The sequence below is a fragment of the Petromyzon marinus genome, chromosome 24, assembly GCF_048934315.1.
Source record: "Petromyzon marinus isolate PM22_M1 ecotype Great Lakes invasive population chromosome 24, UKy_Petmar_22M1.pri1.0, whole genome shotgun sequence".
Classification (NCBI taxonomy): domain Eukaryota; kingdom Metazoa; phylum Chordata; class Hyperoartia; order Petromyzontiformes; family Petromyzontidae; genus Petromyzon; species Petromyzon marinus.
In genome coordinates, this window is record NC_133690.1 from 15097848 (window position 1) to 15111317 (window position 13470).

The 13470-nt window shown below is 42.3% G+C and overlaps 1 protein-coding gene across 1 annotated transcript; it reads right to left on the reverse strand.

Annotated features, from left to right (window-relative positions):
- Positions 1-1665: 1665 nt before the first annotated feature.
- SNRNP70 (small nuclear ribonucleoprotein U1 subunit 70) lies at positions 1666-11315 on the reverse strand. The gene is made up of 9 exons (XM_032960054.2): positions 10848-11315; positions 8078-8140; positions 7815-7869; positions 6412-6476; positions 6188-6250; positions 6000-6081; positions 3919-4020; positions 3281-3368; positions 1666-2936 (listed from the first exon to the last, which is right to left on the reverse strand). Exons 1-9 carry the CDS (start codon positions 10992-10994, stop codon positions 2105-2107), a joined length of 1497 nt encoding a protein of 498 aa, XP_032815945.1. The 5' UTR covers positions 10995-11315; the 3' UTR covers positions 1666-2104.
- Between the last annotated feature and the right edge of the window lie 2155 nt (positions 11316-13470).

Below are 13470 nucleotides of genomic sequence, written 5' to 3' on the forward strand. Positions count from 1 at the left end.
CGATTGAAATGTTATTCGATTGCATGCTTGTTTTGTTATGGCCCAACATTAACTGAGAGTATTCAATGCATTAAATGATCAGAGTAAATACAAGTGTCAAAGCATAGGAACACGGCAGAAGAAATGTCAGCGAGATTAAATCACACAGTTCACAGGCTACTACTAGACATTAAGATGTGAAAATAAGGGAGGCTTTTCCAGCGATGGGACGTTATTCTGATGTGAACAAGGTTTTGCTCCACGTGTTAGATATAATTCTATACATCTACAAAATATATACGTAACTAGAAAAGTAAACAGTAATTAGGTTAACATAGGAGTGAACGTTGATAGCATTAGCACTAGTGGATGTGGTAGTGTTGATCGCCACATAACCACATTTGTGCGCCCTGTTCTGAACAGATGCCGGCAAACAGCACGTGTATGAATGAGAAACATTTAACGGTTTAACACAACAGCTGTTGCTTAAACGGTTCGTGTTTTGGGGCATTCAGAGATATCTAGACTTGTACAATCCAGTGTTGAAAAAAAACTACCAAATGCCCATGCTGACATCTCTTGGCATTTTTAAAAGTTCAAAATTAAGAAAAATCCTGCACGTGCGTTGAAATGCTTTTCAAAAGGCGTCCGTCCTCTGAAGTATTGAGCAATTACGGTAACGTTTCCACCAGGCACGCAGGACGTTTGGCCGTGATAAATGGGTTCAGGTAGCAGCTCTGCTATGGAGGGACGATGGAGTAGCCTTTTATCATATTCCGAGGTCCAAGCACAACACTGCTAAATCGGAATCGTTATGCTGGAGGAATCCGATGAGCTATGAAGCTCTTTTTGACCAGTCTACCGAGATACCAGGTTCAAAGTTGGCCTTGACTAAACCGGATTAACAGTAGTGTGCTCGATTCTCTGCCTAATAGCATAATTGTGCAAGTGGCGAAGATCGTAAAATGCTCAAGGAAATTCATAAATACAAGGTCCATTGCTCATCAGACACCATACAAAAAAACGTATTGGCGAGTGGATGGGCTGCAGCTCTCCCAAAAAAATAAAGTACACGTTGATGATAGGACAAAGAAAAAAAAGATGAAAAATCTGGATAGAAAATGCGAAAACCACAGCCGGAAGTTTTTGCACGTTTTTGTTAAGTACTAAATTAGTGGCCAAGCCAGATGCAGTCACCGTGTTGGTGTATACATTATTAAAAGGATTTAACAGTGAAACTAAACGAACGTCAATAAAATGGGACCTGGAATTCTCAATAATAAAATAAAAATTCGGAACACCAGTTTATGTACCACCTAATGATCTGGTCAGTATAACAGGTAAAAAAGTATAAAGTAACAAACATATGGACTTTATAATGCCCAAATGGAATTTACCCTATAAAATGGCTGCCAAAGGCCGGAGGCAAAATTACAAACTGAAAAACTATCTGCCAAGATCTGGTATAACAGCAGCTTGTTCTACTTAAACTATAGGTTCTATCTGGTCAGATTTTCAGACGTAATCACACTAACATTCCAATGTTGGTCAAACTTGTACTTTTAAAAAAGCCGTATGAACCGTTTGCCCCAAATCAATTGGTTTTACCAATATTTTTTTAATTTCCAAGATATTTGAGTGCTGTACAAGAGCCATTGCACTGTTATAAGTGCCACACAGAGGAACCACAATTTTCTTCAGTTTATTCAAGCTGTAGCACTCCGCAGAACAGCAACGAACAGTTTCATTTTATATCAGCATCTACCAACTCTAGTTTCATCAAATACAGGAGAACATTTTTGCGTGAGCTTTTATTGAAAATACTAATCCAGAAAATGAAAAAATCAAATACACCACCAACAAGCAGTTATCATTGCATACTGACAAATCAAAGTAAAAACAAAACCTAGCCAATTGGAACATGTACATTTCCTTATGAAGTCATTTTAAAAAGACATCTAACTTACCTGTACCTCTATGTAGTGGAGTAAAACAATATGCATTACTCTTGAACATAACAAGCACTTCAGAATTATTGGCACACTCATGACATTAAGGTATAACCATCACAAATGTGAACATTGTTTGGAATCTCACTTGCTATATTGCTCTCGACGATGTCATTCTAGTAATTTTCGGTCATGAACTGATCTACCTGCTGGTAGCCATCCTGTGATGCCTCATTGGGTGGCTCAGACTGCATGGACTCATCATTTTGCTCTGCTTCCTGAGTACTACCACCTGTGGCTGCCTGACCATTCTCCTCTTTGGCATCCTTGCCCCGCTCGCGATCGCGATCACGCCTGTGCTCCCGATCCCGATCCCTGTCGCGCCTACGCTCGCGGTCACGGTCGCCTCCACCTCTCTCGCGATCCCTATCGCGGTCTCTCTCCTTGTCCTTGTGACCGCGCTTCCTGTCGCGATCGCGGTCTCGCTCACGATCGCGACCCTTTTCGCCACGCTCTCGCTCTCTGTCGCGATCCTTGTCGCGGTCGCGCTCCCTATCGCGCTCCCTGCCTCCCTCCTCACCCACGATCTCTGCCTTGCCTTCGGTGCCTTCTGCAAAATTCTCCTTGTTGTCCGCTCCCTCGTGCGGCAAGTCTCCGGCGTGCCCTTCCTCTACGCCCACCTCGCCCTCTGGTCTCTCCTCTCGCTTCCTGTCACGGCTGCGGCTGCGCCTCTTACGATCGCGATCCTTGCTGCGCTCCTCCCGGCCCTCGCGAGCCCCGCCACTGCGGGACCTGCGTCGCCGCTCCCGATCTCTATCCCTATCCCGTTCGCCACCACGGTCGCGTGTAGCATCCCGCTCGCGAGGGACGTCGCGCTCTCGCTCGCGTACAGGGTCACGCTCTCGAGTGTTGCTCTTCTCGGGGCGTTCCCGCTCCCCGTCGCGCTCGCGAACCCGTTCGTGGCTGCGCTCTCTTCGTTCTCGCTCTCCGCGATCTCGTTCCCTTGTGCTGTAAAAAAAAATTCAGTTGAAACAAACTATGTACAGCTGTTATTATATAACAGGTATAAATTTCTTCGATGATTACATTATAAATGAATAATCGACGTTTTCAACTCTTTTTAAATATATGAAGTTAGAATACATATACAAATCAATTTCCTATGAAAGTGAACTCTAGAGAAACTTATTTTTTTTTAATCCCTGTTCTACATAGGGTCCTGTCCAGCCAATATTGGGTTGCTGTACATGAAGTTTGTTCCCCCCCCCCCACCCTGCAATTGGCGTATTGTATCAGTTGCAATAAAAACGTTTACAAAAATATTTTTAGGGAAGCAAAAATGGTGCATTTACCCTTCTTCACTGTGGCGCATATCATCACGACCAGAGTGCTTAATATTGACATCAGAACCTCCTCTGCGGGTGCCGCCAAGCCCTCCACCTGAAGACACAATATCATCGGATCATCAAAATCACAATACTTACGTGGATATGTCACTTACACAAAATAAACAAAATCGGATTTTAATCCCATTTGTGGACCCATTTTTTTGTTCCAGATTAAATTAAAACATTCTTGTTTTACATAAAGTTGCAGGTCTCATTCTTAATTCTCATCAACACCCCCCCCCCCACCCACCCACCCCAAGTTAAAGCTGATGACTGGAGTCAACATGTCACATTCCAAAATGCACTTGCTGACTAGCATCTTCACAGAAGTGCAACATGGAACATGACATGTCAACCCAAAAATGGCTTAGGATATTATCAGACAACGGAGCTGAATGCCCAAGTATCAGCAGTTTGATTGTAAACTGTAAATTCTCAAGTGCAGTGCTCAATAATTTTTCCCAGTTTAAAATTGCCATCATGACACGAAAAATTGGGCTGTTTTGCAGCAGCACTTTCTCTCACGGTTCTTGATCACCCCCATTGTGAACTGCTTAAAGTGTGAAATTACAAGTTTAACACACACACACACATCGACTTACCAAGTCTACGGGGGCGCCATCCCTTCACAGTGCGAGCTCTCTCAACATCCACCAGAACTCGTTTTCCATCGATCTTCTTGCCGTCAGCATGTTTGTACGCAGCTAAAACAAAACCATTGCCCACAAATGAGGGCATTGCAACAAATGAGCAAAAGAACAAATGTTAACATACAATTTATATATTTCGTAATAATTAGTTGTTCTGACGACAGGTCTTCATGAAATTCCAGACGACGACTGCAAGAACAAAATTAAGCAGCATGTACACGATGTTTAAAACAATGTTCGGCTTCGTTCTGTAGAAAAAAGTTACGTTAGGTGCACAGATTTGCTCACATTGAGACCACACTCATGCCACATAGCCACATAACAATGGTGGCTTCACTCACAGCACAACCACCGCAACACAAGGACAGAGTTTCCCACACTACTCTGTTGCTGGCCGAAAAGCAATTGGGCTAAGTTTAGCAACACTTCACGTGCCAAGAAGGGGAACAAATCTCTTATTTTGCAATTGCTGCATTAAGAGATTAAGTTTTTTTGGTTTCAGTTTGCAGTGGGGAAACACTGGAAACAGACTTCCATCCACTCTGTTAGCCTAAAAACAAAATAAATGAAAGCACATTAAATACAGGAAGGCTAAACGAAGTCGATTTACCTTCGTTTACTTACAACAAACAGAGCCTGCAGATCCGCTATCTTGCCGAGTTCAATTTCGGGACTTTCAACAATCTTCGGGACACGTCGAAGTTTGCCGCCACGTTCTATACCTACCCGACCTTACCTGAAAGTTTTGTGTTTTCAGTGTCTAGTGTTTCTAAGTAGTGTTTTTTGCCACGTTCACTTTATAAAGTGTATTTAATTAGCCAATGCTTGTACAATATATTAAGTGTTATTTATTGCGACGTGGGGATTATGCGTGCGGGTAAAAAAAAAACTTGTGCGCAAACATGTGCGTGTTCAATTGTCATGTTTCAGGAAGTTTGTATGGACCAATGTATATTGAATGTTACAAGTGCGAGCTGTGAAGCTATGTGTTATACTATGTGCGAGAGAGTTGTGTATTATCAAGTATTGCAAACTATACCCTGTGGTTGAAGACCTTATTTCACAGCATCCATAATGCATGAAACCAACCTAAATGTTGACTAACAATCCTAAATATGGCTATTTTAAATATTATGTTAACTTTTAAACAAAAACACTAACAAATTAAATCAACCCTTAGCCAAACTCACAGGTATGCAATGTTAATCTTTCGTAAGAAAACCTTACCCAAACACTAAGGCATACAGACGTCCCAGCCCAAACTATCCAGCCAGACTATACAAAAAAAATATCCAGTTTTAGTTTTAAACTACTTTATACCCAAAACACTTCCATTCACAGGAAAACCATCAGCTTCATATCCTGCAGTTAAGCTTTCCAACACTATAAACTTTGTAGAGACAAAAGTTATAGCTAAAATAAAAAGGAGACTCCACACCCAAGGCATTAAGACACTTTTCCAACTTCTATGTTAGATCAATGATGGGTTACAAAAATTAGCCAATTGGTTGGTAAAGCGCCAATCTACACCTGCCTTTTTTAACCTTTGTGGTGGAGACAGGTCTTACCATCATACAAACCCATATACCAACCACACAACGAGATGTTAGGGGCAGCACTAGCATCAGCTGCAAGCCAGCAGTGACCATTGCCATCACAATGGTGGCTGCAGTGACAACAGAAATAACAGAAAATTAATATCTAGGTCAGGAGCCAAACAAATATATTTAACTAAGCATACATGAATTGGCAGATCATTACTTTTATTTTACAAGGTCTAACTATAATTACTTTATCACAAGACAATGGCATCTCATCGTACCCCACTGGGTGCGATTCGCCTCAATAACTTACCTGCGTAGAACAAGGAAACCTGCAAATAAAAAAATCTGGTGGCTAGAAAATTCTACGATTGTTAAAACTGCATACTATCGTCTCAGCATATGCGAGTCATCACAATACACACATGCAAAATGGTATTGTAAATGTGCTTGATGCATCTAAGGACAGGCTTCTTTGCATGCGGTACTTACAGTGCATGTCACGTTCATGTTCATACTCAATGAAGGCATACCCTCGAGGCTTTCCAGACACCTTGTTGTAAATCATGGTGATCTGTATGGAAGACATAACTTGATTAGTTCACGTTCGGTTTCTATAAAAAGTAAACCATCATTCCCTGAAGGTGGTAAAAATGTAACGATGGCTAAAATTAACTTACCCGTCGGATGGGTCCATACACTTCAAACTCTCGCCGCAGCTTTGATTCTGAAGTGTCGTAGTTCTGCACATCGAAGACAATGTTTGTTACAATTCAGAACAATTAAGTGTTTAATTATAATCTGCAACATCAAATACTATGAAAAGCAATGCATTGTTCATCGCTGGATCCACATATGCATGGTTAAGCATGACATTACAAGTTAAATGTTTTAATGTACTTACAATGCGTGCAACAAACAGGGTCTTGAACGCATCTCCCTGGACATTTGTGTCGGTGTGAGCATCCCCTGAAATGAAATACAAGCAACTGTTAGATTCCAATTGAACAGTTCTTTCGCATACATTTATGGAACTCATTAAATCTGCACCCGTATTATCTGCGTATTATTATCCGCGCACGGAACCTGTCTGCAGAAACTCCTATTATCTGTGGGTGAATTTATAATCCACAGCCATTTTGCACAACACAGTCATGACAATATAGTACCATTAACTGATGATCTTATCAAGCATTTTATCAACAGTATGTAAAAGTCTGATGCTGCCGACTCCTGTTATTTGCAAATATTTTGGAGATCAAACACCCTCAAGTGGCTGAAAACGATTCCTCCTGTGCATGGAGCACAAAATAATTCAGTCTGGTGGAAAATTCCTAATTCCCACATCCATTGATTGCTGGCTTGGATTTGATGACACATTGATGGTGATGGAGTTGATGTAAAATTACGGCCTGATTACACCACTGACATATTGTTGTTGAGCGGTGTCCTATGGAGGAGCTAGAACACAATATACTGCAGTCTGCGCTCTCTATGTCAGGCTGTGCATTAGTACATGGGACGATGAATAGCTTAGCCAGAAAGGCCACCACACATAGGTGGAGCACAATCAGTTCAAGCAAGATAGATCGTGGTGTCCAAAGATGGTGATGGACAATGAAAAATCTATTCAGTAGTGCATAGACAATGAAAATAGTGGTGCTGATCAATATGAATTGCAATAGTTCCTAAAATTGTATGTCTTCAATAGTTTATTGATATGCTTTGCATGTCAGCATTGTCGAATGCAACTCAAGGTACAATAAAGGTTCAAATTGCCATTCTGCACGATACCTGGCGTTTTACTCTGCCTGTTTTTTGGCACACACTTGCGGACCACTCGCGTTAGTCAGGAGTCATACATTCACACGCCATGACCCTGTTAACCTCCCATTGCAACTAGCCATTAGAGGCAAAATGTGAAGCGCCCCGAGACAGTGTGGATTATGTTAAGGCAGACCGCGCTAAACTCCTGATATCCGTGGGCAGTCTGCAAATGAACACTTGGATCTTGTTACCTGTCATGACTCCTGTTACCTGTGGCCATTATCAACTGGAATTAGTGGAAAATCTACCTAATTGTCCGTATTTGTCCTTGTCGGTCGAGACTCTTGATAATTGCGGATAACAGGATCCATGAACAGCAACCCCCCCATATCAACGTGAATAAGGGCTCTACTGTAATGTGACCATTCAATGGCCAAATCAGTAATTGATCCATAAGTTATCATAAATGATGCCATTTATTGAAGATGATAAACATTGACTTTTATGTTTATAAACTTATGAGAAAATTATTGCACTCACATAATTTCAGCTCTTCCTCAATTTCCTGCGCCCGCTTTTCAATTTTTTCACGTCTCTAAATAATACAAACAACACGTACATTCATGTTAAATGCATATTAGATACTACCATGACAAGAAACAATGTAAAATACATGACTCAGATACTTTATCAATAATAAATACTAGTAAGGTAACACCAAATTACGATAAAATTAGTGCAGCTGTATCCGTAATTATTTATTTATATCACAATACGGACGGCAACAAATAATAAGTACATGCCTTCCTCTCCATACGCTCTTCTTTCGTCTCGGCTCTGGTTGGGGGTGGTGCATCTTTTGGATCCTGCACAGAATGGGTGAAACACATCTTTTAGTTTAGTTTGCTCGCACGCACAAAGCTGGCAAGATTGCAAAAACGAGCCGAATACACTTTATTTAGAGAAGTCGTTTGATACTCTCTTTTTAAGAGTTTGGTGCAATAAACATGGCTAGGAAGTCACTTTCAGAGCTACCTCAACCACAACAAATCCCTTTTCCTCATCATGACACATTGCCAATCCATTCCTAGATGGCGGCCTCCATACTCTCGCCATCCCTTAGTCCTGCTATGCCAAAATCATTCATTCCTGTAAATGAATTCATTGCTCGATCTGCAAAATGGCTGTTTTCAAGGGCATATTTCTAATCTTCCATTCCTTCAGTCTATTCCGTCTGTCACAATCCACTAGTAATATTTCCCACCCAAATTAACTTTTTTAAATGGCGAATATGACATATCCAAATTGTGTGTTCCATGACCTGTGTGTTCTTCTTTCAATAACATTCCAAGCGTTAATCAATTCTCGTTCTACGTGCACTTCTCAGCTTGTTGCATTTTGAGTGCCCATGAGTCTGACCTCACACCTGATAAAAATGTCTGACTACTTTCTAGTCAATGCTCTTCTCCTTAAATGTAAAATCCACACCAATAGTAACGAGAAATGTTGCCATCACCCGCTGGACGGTAATGTTTTCATCGTTCTCCATGCTACCATCAAAATGTGTTTTTTACAAGTCTTTGGAGATAAGAGCCAATATTAACGATGCCCCATTTTGAAAAAGCACACTTTAACAGAATGCACTTTATTCAATGGAATCGCTTAACAAAAAATACCCCGGAGCCCATTATCTTTAACCACTAGCCATTTCAGCGCTTTTAAGGCTCAAGCAGCAAGCCATGTCACTAATTATGAAGCTATTTATCCAGATAAGCTTCACTTCGCCTTAAGACCAGGGCTTAATTTTTCATTGAATTTTCCAGAAGGTCCTGCATTAGCATATGGATATTCTCCTGAAAAGCTCTGCTGGGTCTCAAAACTCCTTAGGAGGGTACTGTATTGAGAGTTTTGGCCAATTCTTAATACCAGAAACAGCACCATGGTTTAAAGGGGGCGTGCACAACACCACTCCAAACACTACTGCACATCACGTGCAAAACAGGGTTAGGCATATTTGTATTTTGGGACTGCCTGTAAATACCAGGTGTTGTAGGTTTGGGCTGAATGCACTCACGAGCTGGCAGTATAATGAATTAAGATTCATCGGTGTGCAACCTTGAGTGCCACCCTCTGTGTGAATAGTTTACTCCAATTTCCTCCCATATGTAAGACGCTAATTAATGGAATGACAAAATATTACCCCCTGCAAAAGCGTTTGCATGTTGAACTCATTTTGCACCGTACGTAGCCAACTGTACTAATTGGAGGTGCAAAAGTGAGTTGAGACCAAGTGAGGCTTTCCTGGGAACGAACCATTTTATTCCAATTCAGAACTATCTCCATAAGGTATTTAGCCCTATTGAGGTTTTCCTGAGTAATGGAATTATCTGATTGAACCAACTCATAACATCTTAAAAACGAGTATTTGGGCTGTCCTTGGCAAATGGCTCATCTCAATTCAGGCCCTTCTAGAGTCTTGACACGGGGGCTTTCCTGATAAAAGCGCAATCACCAACTTGAAGTACGTCAGCAACGTCTTTGCAAAACAATTCTGCACATGTACCCATGGCCGAGGCTGTAAACACACGATACATATAATATAGGGTGCAACGTGATCGCCGTATGGCATATTTGTTGACAACCATCATAGCCTTTATTTATCGTGTTTTATCTACCCAATGCTACATGAAGACTTCAAAGCAGGCTGTCGCCATCTGTAGACGGTCTTGCGGTACAATCCATTAAGCAGACGTAGGGTAATCATAATTCCAAACAGCAGCATTGTTGGCCGAAATCAGAATATCGCTGCTGCAATCCATTGAATTACATTTGTAACTTTACTTTGGATCTGCCGTTTAAGATGTAGCAGAACATATCTGTACAACACACAGGACAACTCCTCGATGCATTATTCATGGAGTAACTGCGTTGTTCTACATAAAGTTGATGTTTCGCTACCTCCACGTGCTTGGGCTGTGGAGCTTCACTGCCGACTCTGCCATGCACGACTCTTTTAATAGGCGAAGCACAAATGGCTGTACATTGTTGTACCGTATTATACTGTTTGAGCTGTAGTTAGTGGCCAACGTTTGGAGTGCGTCCTAACCTGCGGTAGGTACGCGCGCGGGAAACCAGCTTGGTTTAAAGAGCAAAGTTTCCCACCACCCCCCCCCCCCCGAGCACAAAGCCCAACCCATAATAATAAGCGGCCTACGACGACGGCCATCACAACGCAAATTGTCGCATGGTCACACGGGGGGCACATCGTTTGGCACGTGCGTTTTACTTTCACCACACCGCTTACAATCCGGAGAACACGCGCGCCAAGCACGGCATTGCTTGCTGGCCTCAGCTCGGCGAGAGATACGTGAGGGGGTGAGGAGGGGGGGGCCTCAAACTCCACGCGGCCGTAGGCCAAAAAAAAAAACTTCCACCATGCCCTACCCATTGAATGAAATGGAGAAGAGAAAAAAAAAACCACGTGAGCTCGGAAACTCACGACGAATAGCTCGCGCGGCTATGGACGGTTCTCGTCGTAGAGTTTTTTTTTCTCTCCTTTGTTCGTTTCGTTACCTCGAAGAGATGTACGTAAACCGCGATGCCCGAGTAGGGCTGCCTGTGGACCTTCTCGTGCGGGAGCTTGGCGAGCGGCGGCAGGAACGGCACGGGGTCGCGGGGCGCGAAGAGCGCGAGTAGGTTCGGAGGGAGGTACTGCGTCATGGTCGCCCTCTCGAAGACGACGACGACGTTGTCGTTGTTGTTCTAGTTGTTAAACGATGTAAGGGGGCGAGGAAGAAAAGGGGGGGGGGAGGAGGTTTCTAAAGGGAATAGTTCGCCTATTCTCCGCCTCGAGCCCAAGGCTTTGCCTTCTCGAGCCACCGCCACTCCAAAATGGCCGTGCGGGCGGACGTGGTAGCGCGGATGGATACACCGGCGTTGTCTTGAGATTGTGTCCGAACGAGAGGCAAAAAAGGTGAAATCGCGACACAGGCGTCGAGCGAGCTCGGTCGACGACGGCCGTGTTTGCAAATATGCCCCCTGTGAAAATATAGGTTCGTACGACGCGGACAAGTCTACGGGACTACTTTTTCACCGCGCGCTGTTAACAGCCTCTTCACGCCAGGATCCGGAAGCGCGTTTATGCAAATTCAATTATTTAGGTTTCTTGAGTTTCTAAAGGGGCCTCATTGAGTGCCATTGTGCACTGTAATCATGATTACAGATTATCATTTTCAATGTTTTGTTCTCCACTTCTAATTGTCCATTTTGAATCGCGCTATTGTTCATGTATCATGGGGGTGCATGGACAACATGCTGCCTATGATTAACCGTTGATCATAGACCGTGATCTGATATATTTTAAATAATACAATGTTGTGTACAATGGTACTGTATTGTACCAACATCCTAAATTCATGTTACAAAGTTAACCGAATACACCGTAGATATTTTAAAATGTATAATTAGTGGCCATTGAGCCAACAATTATGCACTCGGGAAATAAGTAGTGGACGTACATCATCTTGCTACATTCATCCATTGTTGGAATATGAAATGCACGTGTTGATTTTTCTTTCTGCATGCACACATTTCGAGTTGTTTTGATATGAATATATTCACTGAATCTTAAAATTGTGTTGGGAAAAATGAGCACGTGTGTGAATATATTCCGCTGTTAAAAATGTTTACCACGGATCGTGTTGGTTTATAGCATTTTACATTGGGTTTTTTGTTTGCAGACGTTTGGAGTTCCTTGAACTCGCATTTATATGTTGCTTTCCTATTGGATGAGCGTTGCGATTTATAAGGGCACGGGGTGACCAATAAGGTCTGAATTGATCTGGAATAAGATAGGTTGTCATCACTTCCCCTGGCACCAACCCAGTATCCAGATGGACGAGATGTTAACTACCTCGCCTGGTATGCTGGAGGCCGTAGGTTCGATCCTGACCTAACGCCTGTATATTTGGAGTTTGCATGCTCTCCCCGTGATCGCGTGGATGTTTCTCGGAGTCCTCCGGAATATTTGTCTGATATACATTTCTGCATGATAAGCCATTTATCATTGTTGGCCAGGTCGCCAACAATGATAGCCAAATGATTTGAAGCTTTCGTCGCTGCAGGAATCCATACTCTTTTCTTTCGGTAAAGTCACGTAGATAGAAAATCAATACATCACGACGTTTCGATCTACGTGACTTTACCGAAAGAACCAAAGAGTATATAGTTTAGTTTATAGTTTAAAGAATCCAACACCTCACCACTGACCGAACAGCATCGATCCCTGGCTTCAATCTCCCACCAACACAGTGGACAGCTCTCAACCGAATGCGCACAGGACATTCAAGTTTCAAGTTTCGTTTATTAGGTATAGCCCTGTGAGCCATGCGGCTCTTAAGTCGGGTGCAACAAACAAAATTTGAACATCTTAAAGCGACAACGCGTAACAGAACCATCCTGGAATAAACCAGCAAATATTCCACACACAAAAAAAACGTATTAAAAGGCTATGTGCAAAAATCAATTTGCAAGCCAACAACAACAACCATAAGACAATTTAGATTAACCATATGTTTTCGAATCACCAAAATAAAGCTATAAAAACAATGTAACAACAGTAATCATAGGAACTGTGATTTTAAATTTAACAATAAACGATATACATAACAACGTACGACAAAAAAAAATCTGCAGCCACAGTTGGCAGCACTGCATATGGTTTGTGTACCAGCCGATGCGGCCTCTCGCTTCACAAGTGGAAAATGAGAGATGACTCTTAGTGCGACTGTGGCCATGAGTCTCAGACCGTGGACGATATCGCATCAACCTGCCCACTAGGATCTATTGCGGGGGACACTTCATTTATCCTCTTCGCATCTCAGGAAGACATTGAGTGGATCGCCAAACTACGCAGTGGGATCCCTTTGTAAGCTTTTTTTCCCTGTCACGATTTTTGTTTTGTTACCTCTGTACATTGGGTTTAAAGTGTATTCATATTTGCTGCGTATGGTTTGTGTACCAGCCGTTAATAAATCCAACTATCCTTTGTATTAGAAAATTTGTAACAATAATACTGATAAAAAAGTTGGAAAATGTCATTAATTATTCAATATTGAGTGCACGTGTTTCTGATAACAATATCCTGATGAGCACACCCACCATCGGGTTTGTCTCTCGTATTGATCTATTGCAAGTC

Coding starts and splice junctions, on each gene's coding strand:
- SNRNP70 (XM_032960054.2), bottom strand. CDS start 10,994: ATGACGCAGTACCTCCCTCCGAACCTACTCGCGCTCTTCGCGCCCCGC. Junction 8,141..10,847: donor TTTACGTACATCTCTTCGAG/GTAACGAAACGA, acceptor CATTCTGTGCAG/GATCCAAAAGATGCACCACC. Junction 4,021..5,999: donor ACATGAACGTGACATGCACT/GTAAGTACCGCA, acceptor GTTTTGTTTTAG/CTGCGTACAAACATGCTGAC.